This window comes from Ursus americanus, chromosome 30 (genome assembly GCF_024610735.1).
Source record: "Ursus americanus isolate L20-20 chromosome 30, mUrsAme1.1.p, whole genome shotgun sequence".
Taxonomy (NCBI): domain Eukaryota; kingdom Metazoa; phylum Chordata; class Mammalia; order Carnivora; family Ursidae; genus Ursus; species Ursus americanus.
The window spans coordinates 19,677,017-19,698,790 of NC_142156.1; the positions used below are offsets into that span (position 1 = coordinate 19,677,017).

General features: G+C 49.5%; 1 protein-coding gene across 2 annotated transcripts in view; it reads left to right on the plus strand.

Moving 5' to 3' along the window:
• The first annotated feature begins 1,527 nt into the window (after positions 1-1,527).
• Positions 1,528-21,774, plus strand: part of DNAH10 (dynein axonemal heavy chain 10) — a 126,180-nt gene continuing 105,933 nt past the window's right edge. Inside the window, exons 1-11 of one of the 2 annotated variants that reach the window (XM_045778772.2) lie at positions 1,528-1,741; positions 3,965-4,052; positions 4,911-4,918; positions 7,454-7,554; positions 8,576-8,684; positions 10,716-10,831; positions 12,451-12,661; positions 16,986-17,143; positions 17,755-17,985; positions 19,533-19,723; positions 21,054-21,252. In XM_045778772.2, coding sequence (XP_045634728.2) covers positions 1,528-1,741; positions 3,965-4,052; positions 4,911-4,918; positions 7,454-7,554; positions 8,576-8,684; positions 10,716-10,831; positions 12,451-12,661; positions 16,986-17,143; positions 17,755-17,985; positions 19,533-19,723; positions 21,054-21,252 — 1,626 coding nt within the window. Of the gene's footprint in view, positions 1,742-3,964; positions 4,053-4,471; positions 4,492-4,910; positions 4,919-7,453; positions 7,555-8,575; positions 8,685-10,715; positions 10,832-12,450; positions 12,662-16,985; positions 17,144-17,754; positions 17,986-19,532; positions 19,724-21,053; positions 21,253-21,774 lie in introns of both variants that reach the window. The other variant, XM_087857428.1, reaches the window with a different exon arrangement.

A 21,774-nucleotide genomic window follows, 5' to 3' on the forward strand; every position in this document is an offset into this window, starting at 1 on the left:
AAGAGGACATGTCGTGATAAATGGCATGATGGCCACATTTTCCAGTTTTCATTCAGGTGTTCACTCTGTGTGTTAATGGAGTCCTAAAATAAAAATCCAAGGAATGTCTTCAGGAAACAATTTGATTTCATCCTGCAGGGGTAAGGAATGTCCTCATGGTGCCATAATTGTAATCAGTTAAGGAGCTCAAAGGGTGTGCTGATGATCACGGTGAGCTTTCTGGTCACTGCAGACTGGACTTTGAAAAGACTCACCTTTCACCGAATGCCACTCTCCTCGTTTCTGCAATGGATATTTTATAAAAACATTCTGTTCTCAGTTTTCAGTCTGCTGTAGTTTAATAAGCCATAGAATATAGCATAGGTAACTCTTACGATGGTTATGAGTTAAATATTCAGACATTTTAGGGCCTGATTCATTTTGGAAAACAAAAACAAAACTCCTATAACTGTTCTGCAGTCTGCATTTAAAAATAGTAAATTTCTTCATTAAAATTTTAAAGCCAAATTTGCTTGCATGCCATCTGGTATATCTCTGGTAAGGTTACTAAGAAATGTTAATTCAGGATGATGAAAATAAGGCAGTTCCAAGTAATAGTTTTCCATCAGCCAGGTCATTGATACTGAGCTTTGGTTTAGAATTTTAAGAAATACTTTGAACATTCCACTTGTTCCTTGATGGGAAAATCCAACAGGGAGGCTAAGTTCTTAGGATCAGCCTTTTGTCATCTAGAGACTCAACTCCACGAGGGGGAAATCACAGTCACTAATTTAAAGCTCCACAAATGCACGAAAGGACAATTTTGCATCTTCCTATCAGTATTGAACTTCCTTTTACTAATGAAAAATAAATCTATTTTCTAAAACATGGGTGTTTTGCTTTATTATGCCCCAGCTTGGCGGGAAAGCCAAAGCAGTTGGCCTCTTCCCTGATCCCAAATGCCAGAAGTCACTTGTCCCTTCTTGGGGCTCCCTCTTCCCCGATCCCGTGTGCAAGGAGGAACCTGCCCCTTCTTGGAACTCTTTGAGAGGTATTTGCTTTTCTGAGGCCCTTTGATCCAGTGGCTGGGGGCTCCCACTGTTAGACTCTGCCCCTGCCAACTCCGAGACTGTAACCTTGCCTCGTCCGTCACCTCGCTGGCCTCGGCCTCCTTAGGGGCACCGGGGGTGGGACGCTCGCCCTGGGTGGAGAGGATCCCAGGAGGCTCCCCCGAGGTCCGCAGTCAGCTGCCCCCGGCAAAGGCGCTCCGGCGGCCCCTGACCGGCCTCGTCTCTCTGCGCGTCCCGCCAGCGAGCATGCTGCCGCGCTGCTCCGCTCGGTTCTCCCGGGGCAAGGGCGGGCCCGGGTCCGGACAGGCCTCGGCGCCACCCCCCTGGGCTCCCGGTCTGCCCCGCTGCAAGCGCGGGGGCGGAGGCGGGCGCGCCAGGTGGCCGTTGCCGGGGCGTCCGTAGCAACGGACGCCGCCGGTCGCAACGGACGCCGCCGGTCGCTGGGCTCCTGGGGCGCCATCCGACGCTGCGCGGCGCCATGGACGACCTGCGGGTGCTGTGGATGCGCGACCGCGTCTACGCGGCCTTCCGCATCACAGACCCCCAGCTCTTCGAGGAGCTGCTGAACCGCAACGACGGCGAGGGCGAGGAACTCATCCTGCACTTCCTCAACCAGATCAGTGATGAGGAAGGCGCCTCGACGCTCTTCTTCTACCGAAAGGTGGTGCCAGAAGAGGTGGAGGTGGAGATCGGTGAGCCTCCCCGACGCGGCTCGGACTCCAGCAGTTCGGCGGTTGCTTTCCGAGCTGCGTACACTGCTCAGCTCAGTTTCCCCCAGCTGGATGTCTCCGTTCTTTGTAGAAGCAGATTTCAGTTCCCGGGTTCATTCCTGGACTCTCGAAAGGGTGCTCGGGGGTCTGCCTTGGACCGTGACCTGGTTCTGTGCTGTCTCTGACTCGCTTCCCCGTTCTCTCCCTCCTTTCTGGCTCTTCTCCACCGTCACCACATCATGAGAATGCCAGCGCGTTCCCTGCTGAGCATCCTGTCCCTAGAGACCCAAAGATGCTGATCCCGGAGGCACCAGAACGGTGTTGGGTTCTGGACAGAGGTGGGGAGGGGTTTTCCTTCCCAGCTCCGTGGCTCACATTGTCACTCTCTGCTTATTAAGACACTTGGGCAGTTTTATTGGATACTTTATGGGGCTCTGGTCTGTTCACAGGACCTGGAGTGCAGCCAGTGCGTGCCCCTTCATCCCTCTTTTCTTTCTGACTCTGTGCCTGCCCCCAGCCAAGACTTCTCTCTGCTCCCAGTTAAACATTATATGAATAGAGACAAGTAGATGCTGGTGTGGGTGGTGGTAGGAAAGAGGGGTGTCTGCAACTAGCAGCAGTCAGCCCAAGACACTGTTCTAGTAGGTAAGTGTGTATTTCTTGAAATAACAAAATGGAATCAGGCTGTATATGTCATGTAATGACTCCCTTAAATTTTGAAAAATGACACTAAGTATTACTGAAGGGCATTCTCTTAAAAAATTCACATGACATAGAATATATAAAGCAAAAAGTGAAAAAGCAAGCCTTCACTATCCCTTAAGTCCTACTCCCATTCCTGTAGGCAACCACTGTTGTTAGTTTTCGTGTATCCTGCCGGATCTTTCCCTGAATCAATCAATCAATCATCAATATCTTCTCTATATAATAATAGTTTTTAAATCAGTCGTACTATATATATTATTTTGTGACTTGTCTCCCTCAAATACATCTTGAGAATTTTTCATGTCAATACCTATAAATCTACCTAACTTTATAGGTTTAAATACAGTGATACACCATATTTTATTTAGCCATCCCCTAATGAATGAACACTTATTTACTTTCCATAGTATTTTTTCACGAGCAAGGTAACAATGCACACCCATCCTTGCACACTGTGTATTTCTGTGGAAGAGGTTTATAAAAGCAGAATTGCTCGTTTCCTAGGTGTGTGCGTTTACACGACAGACAGGCTGCCAAACTGCTCTGGAGAGAGGCCCGGCCTATCCACACCCAACAGTGGCCAGGTGCCTGTTAGCCAACAGTCCTGCCAACACTGAATACCGTCAGTCTTTTTAATATGGGCCAGTCCCATAGATGAAAGGGGGCTGCACTTGCTTAATCCATAGTAATAGATTCTTTTTAAAAAAAAAAAAAAGATTTGATTTTATTTATTCGACAGAGATAGAGACAGCCAGCGAGAGAGGGAAACAAGCAGGGGGAGTGGGAGAGGAAGAAGCAGGCTCATAGCGGAGGAGCCTGATGTGGGGCTCGATCCCAGAACGCTGGGATCACGCCCTGAGCCGAAGGCAGACGCTTAACCGCTGTGCCACCCAGGCGCCCCACACAGTAATAGATTCTTTTTAATTTTCAAAAAGAATTAGAAAGGTAAGGGCAGTGGGGGAGGGGGAGAGAGAATCCTGAAGCAGATTCCCTGCTGAGTGTGGGGCTCCACCTGGACCCTGGGATCATGACCTCAGCGGAAGGCAGATGCTTAAAGACTGAGTCACCCAGGTGCCCCCTATATTACATTTTAAATAATAATTAGTGGAGTTGAGTTGTCTGGGGTAACTGGAACGTTTCGGGGTGACTGTGTTGGTTCATAAATTGGCTCCAGTACAGTCCAGTTGGGCAGGGAAGGAGGAGCAAGGAGGCAGAAGGTTCCAGACGGGCAGGTGGCCCGTCTAACAAGCCCGTGGAACTCGCACGCCAGGCGGGTCTTAACGCGAGAGGAGCAGGCCTCCCCCGCCCGCCCGTCAGCGTCCAGGGTGAGCGGCGGGTCGCCGGCGGTCAGTGCAGCGGCCCGGCCTCACCCAAGGGCGGGAGGGCGAGAGGCTCCCGTGTCCTCGCCCCGACCTCCCCGGGGGAGCAGTGGCCTCAGGTGCCTCGTGCGGCGGGACAGCCACGTGTTCCTTTTTTTCTTCCATGCTCCCGGCGGTCAAGAGGGCGACGTGCCGGCGGCGACCGAGGAGGAACGCAAGAAGGAGGAGGAGGAGGAGGAGGATGGTCAGAAAGTCGAGTCGGGGGGTGAGTCCGGCGAGGGCTGGGGCGGCTCCGCGCGAGGAGGGGTACGGAGCGCGGTGCTGGCTGTCGCGGGGCGCACCGAGCGACCGCACACCGCGCTCGGCCCTGGGCCTCGGTGAGCGGGGCGGGGCGGGCAGGTTCCCGGGGGCACCGGCCTTGCCCCTCCGGCCCGGGCCTCGCTTGGCTGGCCCGCGCGTCCCTCCGCGTCTGCCTCTGTGGGTCCGAGAATCTTGCTGTCCTGACTCTTGCAAAGGCGGCAGTCACCGGATTTGGGGGGTGCCCTCTCCATGACCTCCTCGTTTACATCCGCAAAGACCCTCTTTCCAAATAGAGTCCCCTTCCGAGGGTCCGGGCGGCGTGACTTCTGGGCGTGCACTCTTCCACCCAGTAGAATCCAGGACGCGACCCCCCCCCCCCCGCCCCCAGTCCTGTGCAAGCGGCGTCTGGCCTCCTTCCCGTTGTGCAAACCCCACGCGCCCTTTCTTTTGGCCGATCTGCGGCACGAGCAGAGGAGGTCCCTGCCCGGTGTGGGAAAGGCCTGAGCGGGAGAAGTTGCTCTGAATACACCTGAGTGTGCCTCGCGTTGCCGAGCCCCTGCAGCCTGTGTCCCCCCCCTCGTGAAGCCGCGGCTTTGGCGTCGCCCTTTGACCCAGTTCTCCTGCTGCCGGTTCTTTGCTCCTCTCCTCTCCTTTCTTTTTTTTTTTTTTTTTTTCTGTCGAGTGATTTCATTTTATTTCTGGTGTATTTCTACTATTTATCTAACTGAGCTTTCTTTTTGTCCTCTATTGAAACCATTGTTGCATGTGTTTTTAGAAATTTTATGAAGTTTTTAGACTTTTGATTTCAGTAAACAGTGTTATATTAGCGTCAGGTGTACATACGGTGATTCAGCACCTCCGTGCACCACCTGTGCTCCTCGGGACACGTGCCCTCCTTCCTCACTATCTATTTCCCCCATCTCTGCACCAGCCTCCCCTCTGATACCCATCAGCGAGTTCTCTATAGTTAAGGGTCTGTTTCTCGGTTTGTCTCCCCGCCCCCCCCCCCCCCGTTGTTTCTTAAATTCCACATGTGAGTGAAATCATATAGTATTTGTCTTTCTCTGACTTATTTCACTTAGCATTCTACTCTCTGGCTCCATCCGCGTTGTTGCAAATGGCAAAATTTAATTCTTTTTTAATGGCCGAGTAATATTCCATTGTATATATACACATCATCTTTCTCCATCTGTCAATGGACACTTAGGCTGTGTCCATAATTTAGTTATAAATACTGTAAACCTAGGAGTGCACATATCCTTTTGAATTCATGTTCTCATATTCTTGGGGTAAATACCCAGTAGTGCAATTGCTGGATTGTAGGGTAGTTCTTTTTTTTTTTTTTTTTTTAATTTAAAATCAATTAATGTATTGGTTTCGGAGGTGGAGGTCAGTGATTCACCAGTTGCATACAACACCCAGTGCTCACTACATCACGTGCCCTCCTTATGGCCCATCACCCTGTTACCCCCGCCCCCTCCCCTCTAGCAACCCTCAGTTTGTTTCCTAGAGTTAAGAGTCTCTTACGGTTTGTCTCTCTGACTTATTTTTACCATTTTGAGGAATCTCCATTCTGTTTTCCAGAGGGGCTGCACCAGTTTGCATTCCCACCCGCAGGGCACGAGGGTTCCTTTTTCTCCACCTCCCGGCCAACACCTGTTTTTGATTGTGGCCATTGTGACAGGTGCGAGGTGATAGCTCGCTGTGGCTTTGATTTGCATTTCCCTGGTGCTGAGTGATGTTGAGCTTCTTTTCATATGTCTGTTGGCCCTCTGTATCGGGGACGGCGGTTCTTAGCCAGGGGAGACTTGGGCCCCCATGGAGCATTGGGTATGTCTGGAGACGCTTTGGTTGTCACCCCTGGAGGGCGGGTGCTGCCGGCATCTGGAGGGTAGAGGCCAGGGATGCCGCAGAACATCCTAAAACACACAGAATAGTGCCTGCGACAAAGAATGATTCAGCCCCAAACGCCAGTAGGGCTGAGACGGAGAGAGCCGTGCTCCAGACCCTGCACGTCCCCAGCAGAGCTAAATGGCTCCCTGTGCCACACTTATCCCGTGATTCACCTGCCCTCATAGGAAGCAGAAGCTGTAGGTTAAACACCTCACTTTGACGAGATACTGAATATTTGAAAATCCGAGGGAAAGGGGTTTTTTGGTGATGTGCTGTCTCTGCTAGTCCTCCTTTCCAGAAGTATTTGTTTTTAACCACAATGTCGTCCCCTCCGTGGGGCAGATCACAGGGAGAGGACTGTGGGGTCACAGACACGGGCTGCCCGTTCATTCTCGGGAAGGCTAGCTAGGTTGGGCTTTGGTAAGACAGACGGTGGGGGACGAGGGTCACAGCCAACTTCCCGCGAGGCTCCACGAAGACACACCAATCCACGGAAAGACGTCGTGGAAGGAGGCTGCTTGCAGAGAAAGGTTAGGGAGGTCTTCTCGACAAAGCAAGTTAACGTTACTTCCGAGTGGATATTTAAGTGTATTTTTTTCTTTTTTTTGTGGTAAAATATGCACAACCTAAAACTTAACCATTTGAACCAAGTCTAGGAGCACAGCTGCGCCCATTCAGTGTATTTGCAAGTGTGTTTTTGGCTACAGGCTGTTACTTGTGCTCTAATCACATTTGTACTGCTGGCCACCGACTGTTTCCTCGCTGGTCGCTGTGCCAGGGGCCGAACCACACCCCCAGCGACTCCTCCAGAGTCTGGTCACTAGATGTTCTTGTCCCCGTTTTTTGGATGAGAAAACCAAGAGTAGACCAGTATGTCCCCACACACTGATTTGATTCCAAAGTCACCCTGGTGTTGCATCGGGCCTTTTGCAGCAAGAGCTGAACTGTTTGGGGAAAATCTGTCCCTTCTCTGTGATCACTGGGTTCATCAGTAACTCCCAGGGCTCTGACCGACCGGCTCTGAGGTTTCCAGGTCTTTATGGGTCACAGTAGACTTGAGAGATACACATTCATGTTATTTAGATTTCTTTTCATCCCCCACAAATTTCTCTATGAAAATAGAATAAATGCTAATATGTGAGCTATCATTCTCATCCTAATAAAACTCCCTTTAAAGTGAAAACCTCAGAGAAATCCCGCTTTGCACATCGTAGCTGGGACATTCACACACGCGTGCGCACACACGCATACACGTTAAATTTCCAGCTGAGAACCCACCTGGCAGAAATACAAAGAACTTTCATCATTATAATGTACACCAAGGCTCTGATAGGATTCATTTGTGAAGAGCGTATGTGTAGCTTTTCGATAACCTGTCTGTTGAATGAAATACACTTGTACAAGGTACAGGTCTGGTCTTGATGGTAGGAAATCTTTTCTGATTATTTCAGTTTGCACACTGAATAATGTTTTGCAGCTAAGAATTTGCAGATGAGGAATGATTCCATAAATCAGCCTATAATCGGTGTAGAGAACGAGGAAGTGGACAAAGAGAGCGTAGAAGACGTCCCCGTCAAGGTATGCTCGGCTTTCTCCTGCTTGGTGGGGTAATGGGAATTCCCTCCCCTCCGAGGAGTCTGCGTCACTGACAACTCATACAGGGAACATGTTGGGGATAGAGATGATGGAATCCTGTGTTGGGAGTCCCCGCAGCTACCCTCAAATTGAATGATTCGCTAGGATGACTCACAGGACCCAGAAGAACTCTTATACTCGTGATTATAGTTGATTTCAGTGAGAGGATGCAGAGTAGAGTCAACAAAGAAAAAGGAACGTATGGCAGAGTCTGGGAGAAAAAGGGGCCCAAGCTCCTGGTAGGGCGGCCTGGACGTGCTGTTTCTCCCAGCAAGTATGTGCGAGAACACATAGGAAGTCAGGGAAGCTCACCCAAGGCGTCCCGAGTTTTTACCGGGGCCTCCAGGCAGACAAACTGGCATTCATCACCCGCCACATTGCTAGTATAAAGTACCTGGCATGACCCAAGGCCCCAGGTGTACAAAGACACATCAGATAGGCTATTCCAAACACAGAGATGATCACCCAGGAGCTGGTGAAGGGCCAGCTTGGAAACCCTTGGAACACGCAGAGTTTGGACACCCCAGGCCTGCTGAGTTTACCTTTTACTTCACAAATCCCAGAGGTGGAGCTTGAAGCCAGGATGTAAGCATCTAGCCTGGCCTGTGCTAAACGACGTTGCTCTGCTCTGCTCCACGAATATACCTCACCCCCGAAACCAAATTCAAGCCCGTGTGTTGCAACTCACTGTCTCAGAAAACTCTTTCTGGACTTTTCCCAGGTCGAGTGTGGCTGCATCGGCCAGTTAATAGAGTCAGGCTAAACGTTCAAGTCTGGGTGCGTTGTCGTGTGTGCGAGTGTGTGTGTGTGTATGTGTATGTATGCGTGTGGTCTGCTAGGGCCCGTCGTCAGCGGGGGAGTTCAGGAGGCACAGAGAGGAGGGCTCGGGGCGCCTGAATGCTGGCTTGTCTGGGTGAGCGGGTATCTCTAAGCCTGATGGTTTTTTTTGTCGCCCACGTTTCAGAGAACCGTTAAGCACATTGTGGATAAGACCTATCTCAATGTGCTATGTACTCCCGTCCCTGAGGAGTTTCTGGACCAGAATGTGGTGTATTTTCTCAGAAATACAAAAGGTATATTTCTAGTCTGTGTGCATGAGTGTGGGTGTGTATGCACCTGGGTGTGTACCTGTGAGATTCTTAATTTTTACACTTTCTTGAGAATACAGCTCCCCCCCCCCTCCCAGGACAGCCAATCATCATTACTTGTGGGTTCCATTTTGTGAATTCACCTACTCGCTCACATGTTTTCATAACCCCCAAATCAATCCTTGCCATGCCTTGAGGTCATTTGTGGACATGCACAGCATAGGCAAATATTTGATTTTTTTTTAAAGATTTTATTTGTAAGTCCTCTGTACGCCCAACGTGGGGCTTGAACTCACGACGCTGAGATTGAGCGTTGCGTGTTTCCGCGACGGAGCCAGCCGGGCGCCCCTTAGTGGGAATCATTTGAGTTGCTGAACGTGCGTGTTCCTGGCTGAGGGTGGACTGTCCTTATTGTGATCTCTGTAGTGCCACGGTCTTCATGTTTTTTGGTGATTTCACTGTTGAAAATGGCCTCGAGCGTAGTCCGGTGTTCCAGAGCACGAGAAGGCTGTGATGTTTCCGACAGATGAGACCGGTGTATTAGAGAAGCTTGGCTCAGCTGTGAGTTATAGCGTTGGCTGAGTTCAATGTCAATGAATCGACCGTGTACGTTAAATAAGTTGTCTTTAAATGGAAACACAAAGCCAGGTTATGTGTTGATGGCTGATGAAAATGTGACCAGAGGCTGCTGGAGCCTAACCCCGTGTGTCCTGTGGAGCAGTGGCTCGGTGTTCGCTAATTCCTTGTTCGGGGTGACTTCACGGAGCAGAACGACCAGGAATAATGAGAACAACTGTACAAGTATATTCTTAGTTCTAGTGTAACAGTGAAAGGGAGAGAGATACCAAACGATGTGGCCCTGAGCTGTGCGATGAGCTCTGGGGCTTTCTCCGTGTGGCTGTGTCATTTAAGACAGAGGAGCTGCTTGGAGGCCAAGTTCATCCCACAGGGTAACTTTTGGGCAGAATATTCCCTCTGTGCATTCCTGCTGCATTCTGGGAGGCACCTGGGGGTTTCTAGTGACCCCACCCCCACCGGTTGTCATTCTGTCTCTTCTGACCCCTGGCCCTTCCTCCTGCCTTATTCAGTTCAGGCTGACTCCCCACTCTTCCGGCCTGGGTTTTCCCCCATTTCTTCTGCCTTTACCTCCATGGAAGCTGTGCATAGCTATGTTTTCGGACTCGCCGTAAATTCCAGAACAAACATTATGTGGGTTTCTTTTTCCTCTTTTGAACTTGGATGGCGTTTTGGGTGCCCAAGCCGTGAACCAAGCAGCTGTGGCGTCCCCTCGGGCTTTATTACTGTTCGCCCTTGTCATCTTTGTGTCTCTGCGGTCGTCTTTCATTGAGGTCAGGCTCTTTCTTTCACGTTCTGGGTCCTTCTATACTTTCAAGTTTGAGTAAAGAAGAGTTTGATCTAGAGCAGTGTAGTGAGGAGAGAATGAAGTCTACACAGATGTGGGTCCGAAGCCAGTGAAATCGCTGCCTTGGTTGATATACGTTGAGTTTGTTTTGTTTCCCAATGAGGTCGAGGGAAGGGCCCAACGGACCTTCCAAATGTCTCCTGGGCTCATTAATGTTTGGTCGGGCAGAGTAAAGACCTGGAAAACAAAACCTGGCTCAAGGGTAGGCTGTCACCAAATCTGTCTTTAAAAATATTCGTGACTCAGAAGGGACTCTGGCGGTGAACTGGAGAGGCGTTGCTGGGAGTGGGGACCCAGGCAAAGCAAGGAGCCTAGCGAACAGTTCCAGAAAACATGACTGTGTCTATCTGCTGGTCCGGGTAGGTCTGTGGCGCTGCTGGTGGGAGCCTGCGGACCCCAGCACGTCATGCTTACCTCCGTGTCTCATGGGCCGGGGGGTTCATCTGAATAGACCTCAGCATCATTTTGAGCTCGTGCCTGGAACATTCCTAGGTAACTACTTGGGAAGAAGGAGCAGGTTCCCAGACACTTGCGAGAGTTACCTGCCTGCCACCTCCCCACGCAGCTCACACTCTGAATCTGTTCTCGCGCAGAGATGATCTCCGAGGCTACGGACATGAAGGAAGCCATGGAAACCATGCCCGAGGTGCTGCAGTACGGCATTGTCAATGCTAACGTGCTTCCCTTCCTGAAGAATGTCATATGTCAGGTAACTGTGGACAAAGGAAAGGATCTCAACAGTTTGTAAGATTCAGGCTGTCTGGTTCGTTTACTCCACATATAAGGAATGTTCAGCCGCTCTTACGTCCCAGGTGCCGTCAGGGGCCTCGACGGTAGAGCGGCGAGTGGAGAACGGCACGGACTGGATCTCTGCTCTAGGAGCTGATACTGGGGGAAAGACACAAGACCCAGATTCCTAAGCTGGAAAATATCAGGCGGTAACAAGTGGCAGGAGTTCAATAATCCCTAGTAATATGATAGAAACGGACTCTGTGCGTGTGCACGCATTTGTGTGTGCAGGGAGTGGTAGTAAGGGATGGCCTCATGGGGAGGTGATGTCTGATAGTGGAAAAAAAAAAAACCCCTCATGAACAGACTAATTCCACTAATAAATTCCTAGGGAAGTGTAATAGGGTGGGGCTGAGGGGGTCAGGAAAGACCCCTCTGAGATTGTGGCATTGAATTGAGACCTGAATTATGTGGAGGTGTCAGACACATGAAGCTCTGGGGCAAGAACATCCTGGGCAGAGAAGGTAGTATGTGCAAAGGTCCTGAGGCATGAGCAGACATAGCCTGGTCCAGGAACAGAAGAAGGGCCAGTGTGGCTGGAGAGAAGTGGGGAAGGTTGGAAAGGTGGGTTGGTTCAGCAGGAGAATGACATGATCTGGTTTGCATCATTCCTCTGGCTGTTGTGTGAAACTTATATCATGGGAGTGGGGGTGGGGGGTTGGGACAAAAGCTGAAGGGAAGAGTAGACCAGTAGGAGGCTGTGGGAGAGTCTGTGAAGGGGGATGGTGGTCTAGATTGGAGTTCAATCAGGGGAGGGAGTGGGAGGCAGGCAGCGTCAAGAATATGTTTTACTGGGGAGGGGACATGTCGAACATCACCGTGAGTGTGCGGTCAGCAGAATCCAGACTGCGAAACTGCAGGTTAGAAGTTCTGGGCTCTTCAGTCAGTGGGACGTACCCGTACTTTGTCTTAAATCACGAACCCCAGTTTCAGAAGAAAAGGCAAAACTGTACACCAAAACCCAAACTCAACCAACCAACCCGTGGGCATTTTTTTTTCATCATTTTTATGTGGGTGAAGCTTTGTTATTATATTCAAGTGACTTCATAAATGCGTGCTTCTGTCCTCAGCTAAATGTCAAAAGGACTGTGTCCTCAGACCTTCCTTTATTTTAGATTTTTAATCTCTGTGCCCCACATGGGGCTCGAACTCGCAACCCCGAGATCAAGAGTCACACGCTCTATGGACTGAGCCAGCCAGGCGCCCCCAGACCCTCCTTTATTTTAACCCTGCCGTGAACTAGCCTGGCACCGAGCGGACTCGCTAACCCTGCTGCTTTTCTTGTTTGTGCCGGAGTTTCGAACCCAGCCGCCTTGTGGCCGGTGGCAGCCGGAGAAATGCTGTCACCTCGGGCTTGGGTCACATTCTTACCATGGGATCATTTTACGTCACATATCGTTTCTCTCTCTCTAGGTTCTGGGCTCTGGGCTTGAGCAGTTTCCGCTTTGTAATCCAGTCTGTGCCTCGTCTGATAGAATATTTGACGCCAGAGGCAGTGAGTGCATGATCCTGAATGCACTACTGTGTGGTTTGTTTTAGGTTTTCATGCCGGCTCTGTCCTTCAATCAGCACAAGGACACCTCCGTGGGATTCACGCCTGCAGACCTCTCTGAACCGTCTGAGTACAAAGTTGATCTACCCAGCGTGCCTGGGGAAGCGTATCACAGCATTCAGTTGATACGGGATGAATTTTTAATGAACATGCAGAAATTTGCAGATAGTATTCAAAGAACAATTCAGCAACTTGAAGGTAAGGCTTCATTTCCCTCGTGTTGAGGGAAGCATGATGGGTTTCCCTTAAGAAGGCAATTTCAGAGTCCAGGAGTCTTTTGTTTTCATTTATAAATCATTCTTTCTTCCCTGCTCACCATACGAGCAACCCTGAGCTGGGAAGAAGACCCAAAGAGGAATGACGGAATCCTTGTGTCCAAGGATCTTATAATCTGGCAGACAAGGAACCATGGCCAAATGGGAGCTTGGGGAAGATATTAGGGCCTTTACGGGTTTGGAAGAGGGAGAACATGTGGGAGAAGCAGGGGGAAATCAAAGGAGACTTCCTGAAGGATGTGGCATTTGACCCTCCTCTGAACGGACGGCAAAGCCTTAGTAGGTGGAGTTGGGGAGCAAGGGCGTTTCAGGCAGGGAGAATGGCCTGGGCAAGAAAAGGGAGTTGGGAAGACTGGAGTTTCCACGAGCAGGGAAGGGTGGCTGGCTGGTCCTGGCTTCCTCAGCTTTGTGTGCAAGGCCAGGGCTGCACATGGCGGGCCTTGCAGCAGCTACTGTTGGGTCTGCACCTCATTACCTGGGGTGCATGGCAGGGCGAGAGGCCCCGAGCCTGGGAGCATGCGTGTCATGAATGGAGAACAGCGAGGTGGAGAGTTTGGCTGAGGGGGTTCCACTGTGGAGAGCCCTAGCCTGTGACGGCCAGCAGCATTCATCGGCGAGGGCTAGCACGGGCTGCGAGATGGCATCGCTATTCTAGGAAACGGAGCTCTCCCTCGCTTTGAAGTAACATTGAACACGCCCCACCGCGTAGAAATGTTCTCTGCTGGAAACGAGAAACAGCCGTAGAGATCCAAACTTTTGATAACACGCTACGGACATGTGTTTTTCAGATTCTATTTTAGAGTGTTCTTTTTTTTTTTTTCCCCACTCCCCCCGCCCCCAGTTCTCTCTTGGTGTCTGTGTTTCCTTCACTGGCGTTTGTAGCCTTCTCTGGCCTGCCTAACCCTTCTCTCCCTGAATTAGTGGAAAACAGCAGAGATGGGAAAAAATGTTTCTTCTGATCTTGGCTATGATTTATGTGTCTTGTTTCTTTTTTTTAAAGATGTATTTATGTATTAGAGAGAGCCTGTGAGCATGGAGAGGGGGAGAGGGAGAGGGAGAGACTCTCCAGCAGACTCCATGCTGAGCACAGAGCCTGATGTGGGGCTCGAACCCACGACCCCGAGATCATGACCTGAGATGAAACCAAGAGTCAGACGCTCAACCGACCGCCACCCAGGCACCCCTGTGTCTTGTTTCTGGTATCAAAAAATAGATGGGTGAACACATTTTTGTGTTTTAGATAAACTGCTAGAAGGAAATGCACTAAAATGTTATCAGCCATTGTCACTTACTCTAGGCTGTGAGATGGTTTTCTTTCTTTTTTCCTGTTTTCCTATAATGAGCATGTATGATTTAGAAAACCAGAAAAGCAGGTGAGTTGATATTCTATAACCTGGGCCAGCAAGCTACGGCCAATGGGCCACATCCCACCTGCTGCTCCTTTCTGTGTGGCCTGTGGGCTAAGAAAGTATAGTTTCCAATGCTTAGATCTCAAAGGGTTATATAAGGACCTACATTCTGTCCTCAGCTTTGCCTCTTGGTCTGCAAAGCTGGAGATATTTTACTCTCTGGTACTTGAAGAACTTTGGTGGGGGGGCACCTGGCCAGCTCTCTCAGTAGAGCGAGTGACTCTTGATCTCAGGGTTGTGAGTTCAAGCCCCATGTTGGGTGTGGAGATTACTTAAGTCTTTAAAAAACCCCCAAACTGTGCCAATCCCTGTTTTATAATATCATCTCGAGGAAGAAATTTGTTTTTCTTTATGGGTCATTTACGAAAGGCTTTTTGTAAGTTATTGGCTGTCAGTTGAAAAAGCTCTTTTTGCCCTTTTTTCTTCAAGATGCACAAAATTGCAAACGTTAGGTCAACTGTTGTGGAGTGAATGTTTAATACAAGTATATTAATATGCTTATAGCAAGTATACTTATATTAAATATATTAATATGTATACAAATATGTATATATGTTGCATTTTCTTAAAGTAATACATATGCAAGGTTTAAAAAAATTTAATTGTATTAACATACAATACGTTGAAGTACTGACCCTGCCTCACTTTCCCTATTGGTCCATTCTGCTCCCTGTCTTTAGTTCTTTAGCTGTTTCTTCCTTTCTCCCTCCCTCCCTTCCTTTATTTATTTATTTTTTAAGATTTTACTTGAGAGAACACAACAGTGGGGTGAGGGGCAGACGGAGAAGGACACTTCCCGCTGAGCAGGGAGTCCGACGCGGAACTCGATCCCAGGATCCTGAGATCATGACCTGAGCCGAAGGCAGACTCTTAACCGACTGAGCCCCCCAGGCGCCCCTTTAGCTGTTTCTATTGATAGCTACTGCCACGTCCCTAAAATATATGCTTCCACTGCTGCTTCTTAATTGTGGACATTAGTGTTATTTCCTGGCACAATGATGAGGATTTTGTCCCCGTTTCCCCCACTGCAGCCGGCTCCCATCATACTTACATGCCCTTCTTTTCATTAAATCACAAAATGGGTTTTGACGTTACTATGACGATGGGAATACGGTTTAGTTCAGAGCAGCGTAGGTTCCTTTGATGGGGTTTCCTTTGTTGTACACCTTCCCTTTCCTCCGCCAGCATTCCAAATTGCTATTCTTAAAGTATCTTGTAAAAATATCTCGTACAGTCCTTTCGAGTTTTGTTTTTGCAAGTCCCATTTTATTAGACATGTCCCCCCACTGCCCCGTGTCCTGTGTACCTTGTCACAACACAGGCAGGTCACCAACAGCGTGATGCATGACTGCATCCCAGACTCAGTGTTTCCTGGATCCCAGGTCTTCTCGTTCTCCCTTATTGGGTGGGAATATATCCTTACGTAACTTCCTTAGAAAAGGCATGTGGGGGGCGCCTGGGTGGCACAGCGGTTGGGCGTCTGCCTTCGGCTCAGGGCATGATCCCAGCGTTGTGGGATCGAGCCCCACATCAGGCTCCTCCGCTGTGAGCCTGCTTCTTCCTCTCCCACTCCCCCTGCTTGTGTTCCCTCTCTCGCTGGCTGTCTCTATCTCTGTCGAATAAATAAATAAAATCTTAAAAAAAAAAAAAAAAAAAAAAAGAAAAGGCATGTGGGAAATTATGAGATCTTTCACATCTGAAAATGACTTGATGCTGTCTTCACAATGGTTTGGGCACAAGTTGGAATTTAATACACAGAATTTTGAATCCAGTTTTCATTGTTTTCTAGCATCCAGTGTTCCCTAGGAGAAACTGGATTTTTTTCTTTTTTTAAGGTGACCTGTTTTTTCCTCCCTCTACCCTTTATGTGAACTTTTAATTTGTGTCTTTTTCCCTAGTGTCCTGAAATGCTGTGATGGACTTTTTTGTGGTCCCTTTTCCATTTATTTTCCTGACCACTCTGTGAGTATTTTCAGTCTGAAGACCTAGCCTTGTAGCCTGAACACTTCTCTTCATAATTTCCTCCAGTATTTATCTCTGTTCTTTCTTGCTAACATTGGACGGATGCTGTTGATGATTTTTTTTTTTAAATCTTTTTCGTCTTTTCCCATCTCTTTGTCTTTGTAGTCAGCTTTTCTGAGGAGTTCCTCAACTTTTCCCCAACCTTTGAACTTTTTCACATTAGCTATCACATTTTTCAATTTTTAGGCCCTCTTATTCTGTGATTGTTCCTTTTCCAAAGCGTTTGGTCTGTGCTTGTTTGATGGGCGCCATATTGTCTCACATCTCGGAGACTAATAATTGGGATTAAAAACAAATTCTTCTTTGCATTGTCTCAGTTTCCTCTGAGGTCATTGCTTCTGATTTATCTTGGCCAGTCTATTTCATGTTGGTGGTTTTTTTCAAATATCTGTTGAGATCTGGGTTGTTTAATTTTTTTATTATTTTTCTAAAAAAAAATTTTTTTTTTTGAAGTGCCGTCTATACCCAAGGTGGGGCTCCAACACACAGCCCCGAGATTAAGAGCCCCGTGCTCTTCCGACTGAGTCAGCCAGGCTAACCCTTGTTTAATTTTTTTAAATTGAAGTTACTAGATTATAACCACAGAAACATCTTGCATAACTAGATCACCGTGACCCATCTTAACACCGTTACAATATTCTACCATGTTTAGTTGCATTCTAATGGAAGAGAATGAAATATAGACAGATCAGGATGGGGGTGTTTCAGATCTTACTGGACTGATGTCTGGAGAGACCCATCTGATTCACTTGAACGTTATTGTCTGTAATCCTTTTCCCCAAACGAGTGGCAAATGGACCATTTCTATTCTACTAGGTGAGATCAAGTTAGAAATGCCAAGCATCAGCGTAGAGAGAGAGGTGTCCGACCTGGCCGCTGACCCGGAAGCCGTTGAAGTCTTAGAGCAGTGCGTGATAAACTGGTTGAATCAGATCTCTGCAGCTGTCGAGGACCAGCTGAAAAAGACTCCTCAGGTAACCCAGGTGGTGCCTTCGCAGATTCCCTGACAGTTCATGCTGGCCCCTGGAGAAAGAGCCAGGAGTCTGGGGATCTGTTTGACCCAGCCTCTTGTCTTACTGCTTTGTGACCTCCTTAAAGGATCAAAGCATACACCCCCAAGATGTCATTCTTGGGCTTTCTGATGTTAGCGTGCTGCCAGATCTCACCCTGGACTGATAAAGATAATACCGTCTATAAGGACACTTGGGCTGCCCAAAACAGGAAACCTAACTCAGCTGGCTCAAACAAGAGACCATTTGTTGGCTCACATGGTTGAAATGTCCAGAGGCAGGGCTGGTTTCAAGTATGTTTTGGTCTGGCTGCGTTTCTCTGGGAATCTCTCATCTCCATCCTCAGGCTGGTTTCCTTCATGGCGGCACCTTGTTACGCCTCCGTGTCACATGGCCAGGAGGAAGGTGGAGCGTCTTTGTTCAGCAGCCCTAGCCAGAGTCCTCAGATCCACTCCGATTGGACCATCCTAGGTCAAGTGCATGGATTGGTTCCTGTTTGGAGCAGCTGGAGAACGAAGAACAGATGTGCGCTCCACACCAATGATGACACTCTGTGTGTTCGTGTCGCCTCTCAGGGTAACGGTCCTCTGGCTGAAATTGAATTCTGGCGGGAAAGAAATGCAACGCTGAGTGCACTCCATGAACAGACAAAGCTTCCAGTAGTCAGGAAGGTCTTGGAAGTGATCAAGGAGTCCGATTCCATGCTTGTGGCTAACCTGCAGCCGGTCTTAACAGAATTATTCAAGCTGCACATGGAGGCCTCAGACAACGTGCGGTTTCTGTCCACAGTGGAACGCCACTTCAAGGTACGCGGGGGCCAGCGCTTCGGAAAGTCAGGGCCGTGAATTAGATCTCACCGGATTGAGTTTCCTTTTTTAACTTAGTGTTTAAACAACTGCGGTAGCGTGCATGGGACGTTGGTTATCTTAACTGCTTGCCAGCGTGTAGTTCAGGGGCAATAAATACACGATGCTGGGCACCTGTCCTCACCCCCGTAAGCAAGCCTTTCGTCACCCCCAACGTAAACTCAGAACCCCTGAACCCACAACTCCCTCCTCCCGGCACCCCTGGTAGCCTCAGTTCCACTTTCTGTCTCTATGACTTTGCCCATTCTAGGTGTTTCTTGTAATAATACATAATAAACTATCTCATTGGGATTTCGAGTCACATTCTCTAAGAACTGATGAGATGGAACACCTTGTCATGTGCTTCTGTCTTTTTAATCTTTTTAATGTGTTTTTAATCTTTTCCCTATTTTTGATGTGTCTTACTGATTTAGGGTTAAAAAAATTTTTTGTTTGAATACAAGTTCCTTCTCAGATAAATGCTTTGCAGTATCCCAATCTGTGGGCTTTTCTGCTTTCTTAATAACAAACATTTTCTTTGTCTTTCCATTTTGTGGGTCAGAAACTTGGGGAGAGCTTAGCTGGGCGGCTCTTCTTGGCTCCATGTACAACAGGGCTCCAGGACCCGCTTCCAAATGGCTTCTGTTTTTAAAATTCTTTATTCATTTGTGAGAGAGAGAGAGAGGGAGAGAACGCACACAAGCAGGGGGAGCGGCAGGCAGAGGGAGAAGCAGGCTCCCCACTGAGCAGGAAGCCCAAAGTGGGGCTCCCTTGCAGGACCCTGGGATCAGGACCTGAGCCGAAGGCAGACGCTTCACTAGCTGAGCCACCCGGGCGCCCCCCAAATGGCTTCTTTGCCCACACGGCTGGGGCCTGGGCGCTCATGGGCCTCTCTCTGTCCATGTGGTATCTCACCCCCAGGATTTCTCCACGTGGCTTGGATGTCTCCAAGCCTGGTGGCTTCAGGGTGACAGGGCGGTCACACTTACATGGCGGCCAGCTTCTGAGAGACCAGATGCAGGCCAGCTAAGGACTATGCTCACAAGGGGTACAACGTTACGTCTGCCATATTCTACTGGCTGAAGAAGTAACAGTGTGTGTAGATTTGAGGGGTGGAGAGGATGACGCCGTCTCTTAATGGCGAGGGGGGCACAGGGTGTTGTGGCTGCATTTGGGAAATACAGTCTGCCGCGTATACTACGCACCGGGTGTGTGCGTGTGTTCAGTAGACACACCTGTGTGGTGTTTCCTGTTTGCACGGTCTGTATCTCGGTATCTACTCACATACTCCCACTTCTGCAAATTGGTTTATTTACTTTCACTGTCCGTCTTCTCTCTCTTTCCATGTCCGTGCGTCCAGACCTATTTCAGACTTTCGGTGGTGAAACACTCCCCCCGTATTAAGTGTACTTGCCTTTTGAGCTAGGAAGAGGGGCGCTTCCTGCTTACGTGTTGCTTTAGTGAGCTGCTTGACCCCACGGCTGAGGTTGCTTGCTCTCTCCGGTTAGAACATCACGCATGGGTCCAGCTTCCACGTCGTCTTGGAGACCATCCCCTCCATGATGAGTGCCCTGAAGATGGTGTGGATCATCTCCCGACACTACAACAAAGACGAGAGGATGATCCCGCTCATGGAGCGGATCGCCTGGGAAATTGCTGAGCGAGTCTGCAAAGTGGTCAACCTGCGGACTTTGTTCAAGTAAGAAGGGATCGCGCTGTGTTCTTCCTGAGATCTTAAACAGCTTCTGGGGCGCCCGGGTGGCTCAGCCAGTGAAGCGTCCGACTCTTGATCTCAGCTCAGGTCTTGATCTCGAGGTCGTGAGTTTGAGCCCCATGTTGGACTCCATGCTGGGCGTGGCACTTACTTAAAAAAAAAAATCTTAAACAGCTTTATTGCAACATGATTCACACCCCATACGATTCACCCACTTAGAATGTACAATTCAGCGGCTCTTCAGTGGTATTCAGAGTCATGTGTCCATCTCCATAATTGATGGTAGAATATTCTTTTCCAGTTAGAGAAGAAACCCCATGCCCTGTAGCTGTCCCCTCCAGCCTCCCCGACCCACCTAGCCCTGGGCAGCCATGGATCTACTTTGCACTTCGATGGATTTGCCTCTTCGTACAGATGGAGTCCTCCAGCCTGGGGTCTTTTACGACTGGCTCCTTTCACTCAGCGCCACGTTTTCAAAGTTCATCGGTGTTGGAATGGGTGTAGGCGCTTCCTTCCTCCTTATGGCCAAATAATACCCCGTTGTGGGGATACATAGGTTATTTTAATTTTTTAAAGATTTACTTAGTGGATTTTAGAGGGAGTGCGTGCACAAATGGGGGAGGGGCAGAGGGAGAGAGAATCTCCTGCAGACTCCCTGCTGCGCGTGGAGCCTGACGCAGGGCTCGATCCCAGGATCCTGAGATCAGGACCTGAGCCAAAACCAAAAGTCAGACACGACTGAGACACTCAGGCGTTCCATGGGTTATTCTGTTTTAATCAGGACCGTCTTCCTTAGTTATCCTGGGAGAGACTAAGTCCCACGGTCAGAAGGAAACTTACTTTGGGACCCCAGGCCCCTGAGGTGGGAGAGCCTCTGGGATCAAATGTTGAAGGAGGTGCCGATCTTCACTTTCTAAAAAAGTCTATACAGGTGAAAGAGGTACAAAAACCTTGGTATTATCTTCTCACTCGGTGTTGCAGCCTCCACAGTGGCCCTCTGGCCGGGGGCCCAAGGCCGCCTGCTCCCCTGCCGGCTCAGACGGAAGGCTCCCCAGGGGAACCGCAGCTCTGCGTGCTGGGCGGGCAGCCCGGGTGCGGCTGGCAATCCCCGACCTTGCGAGTGTGTGAGGGCATCACGCCTTGCAAACGGGGGCAGAGCAGCAGCTCGCCCGGTGAGCTTTCCCCACCAGGCTGTGAGATCAGGGAGGCCCTGCTCCTTGGTGAGAGTTCTCCCCTTAGAAGCCTCTTGGGGTGTGTAGCTCGGACCCACCGCAGCTCCGCCTTCCCCCATCGAGGCCTTTCTTTTTCTTCACAGAGAAAATCGAGCCAGCGCCCAGCACAAAACCTCAGAGGCCAGGAACACCCTCCACATGTGGAAAAAGGCCTATTTCGACACCAGGGCCAAGATCGAGGCTTCGGGGAGAGGAGCTCGGTGGGAGTTTGACCGAAAGAGGCTGTTTGAGAGAACAGATTACATGGCCTCCATCTGCCAGGATCTCTGCGACATTTTGCAGGTGGGGAGGCTGTCGTAGGTTTCTCTGCTGCACGTGAAGCTGGTTGGAGTTGGGACTTACACGATGGAGAGCAGTTTGGCTTTTTGACGGCACATTCTCTGTGTCGGGGGAGGCCAGGAGACAGACGGTGTCTGGCAGGGGAAGCACTTGCCAGAGCATTCAGAATGTACCAGAATATACCAGACCTCTCACACCTTTTCCTTGTCTTCTGCGACACCCCTCCTTCACCCTGATTTTGGCTGTCCTTTGACCTATGGCTATTCCTTCTGAGTGTCTTTTGCAAAAATCCTCTTCCTCTGTCTTCCCGTTAAATGTGGGAATTTCTCAGAGTCCCGTCCAAGACGTCTCTCTTGACTCTCTCCTGAAGCCACATCATGCCTGCCCATTGCTTCCGCTGCGACCCAGCCACCAGTGACTCCCCATTTATCCAATCCCTCTCTCTCCTCAATGAATATAGAAGGGTTTAGTGGCTGATTGGATGAATGAGCCACAGTCCTTTGTCTCATGAAGGTCCATCCATTC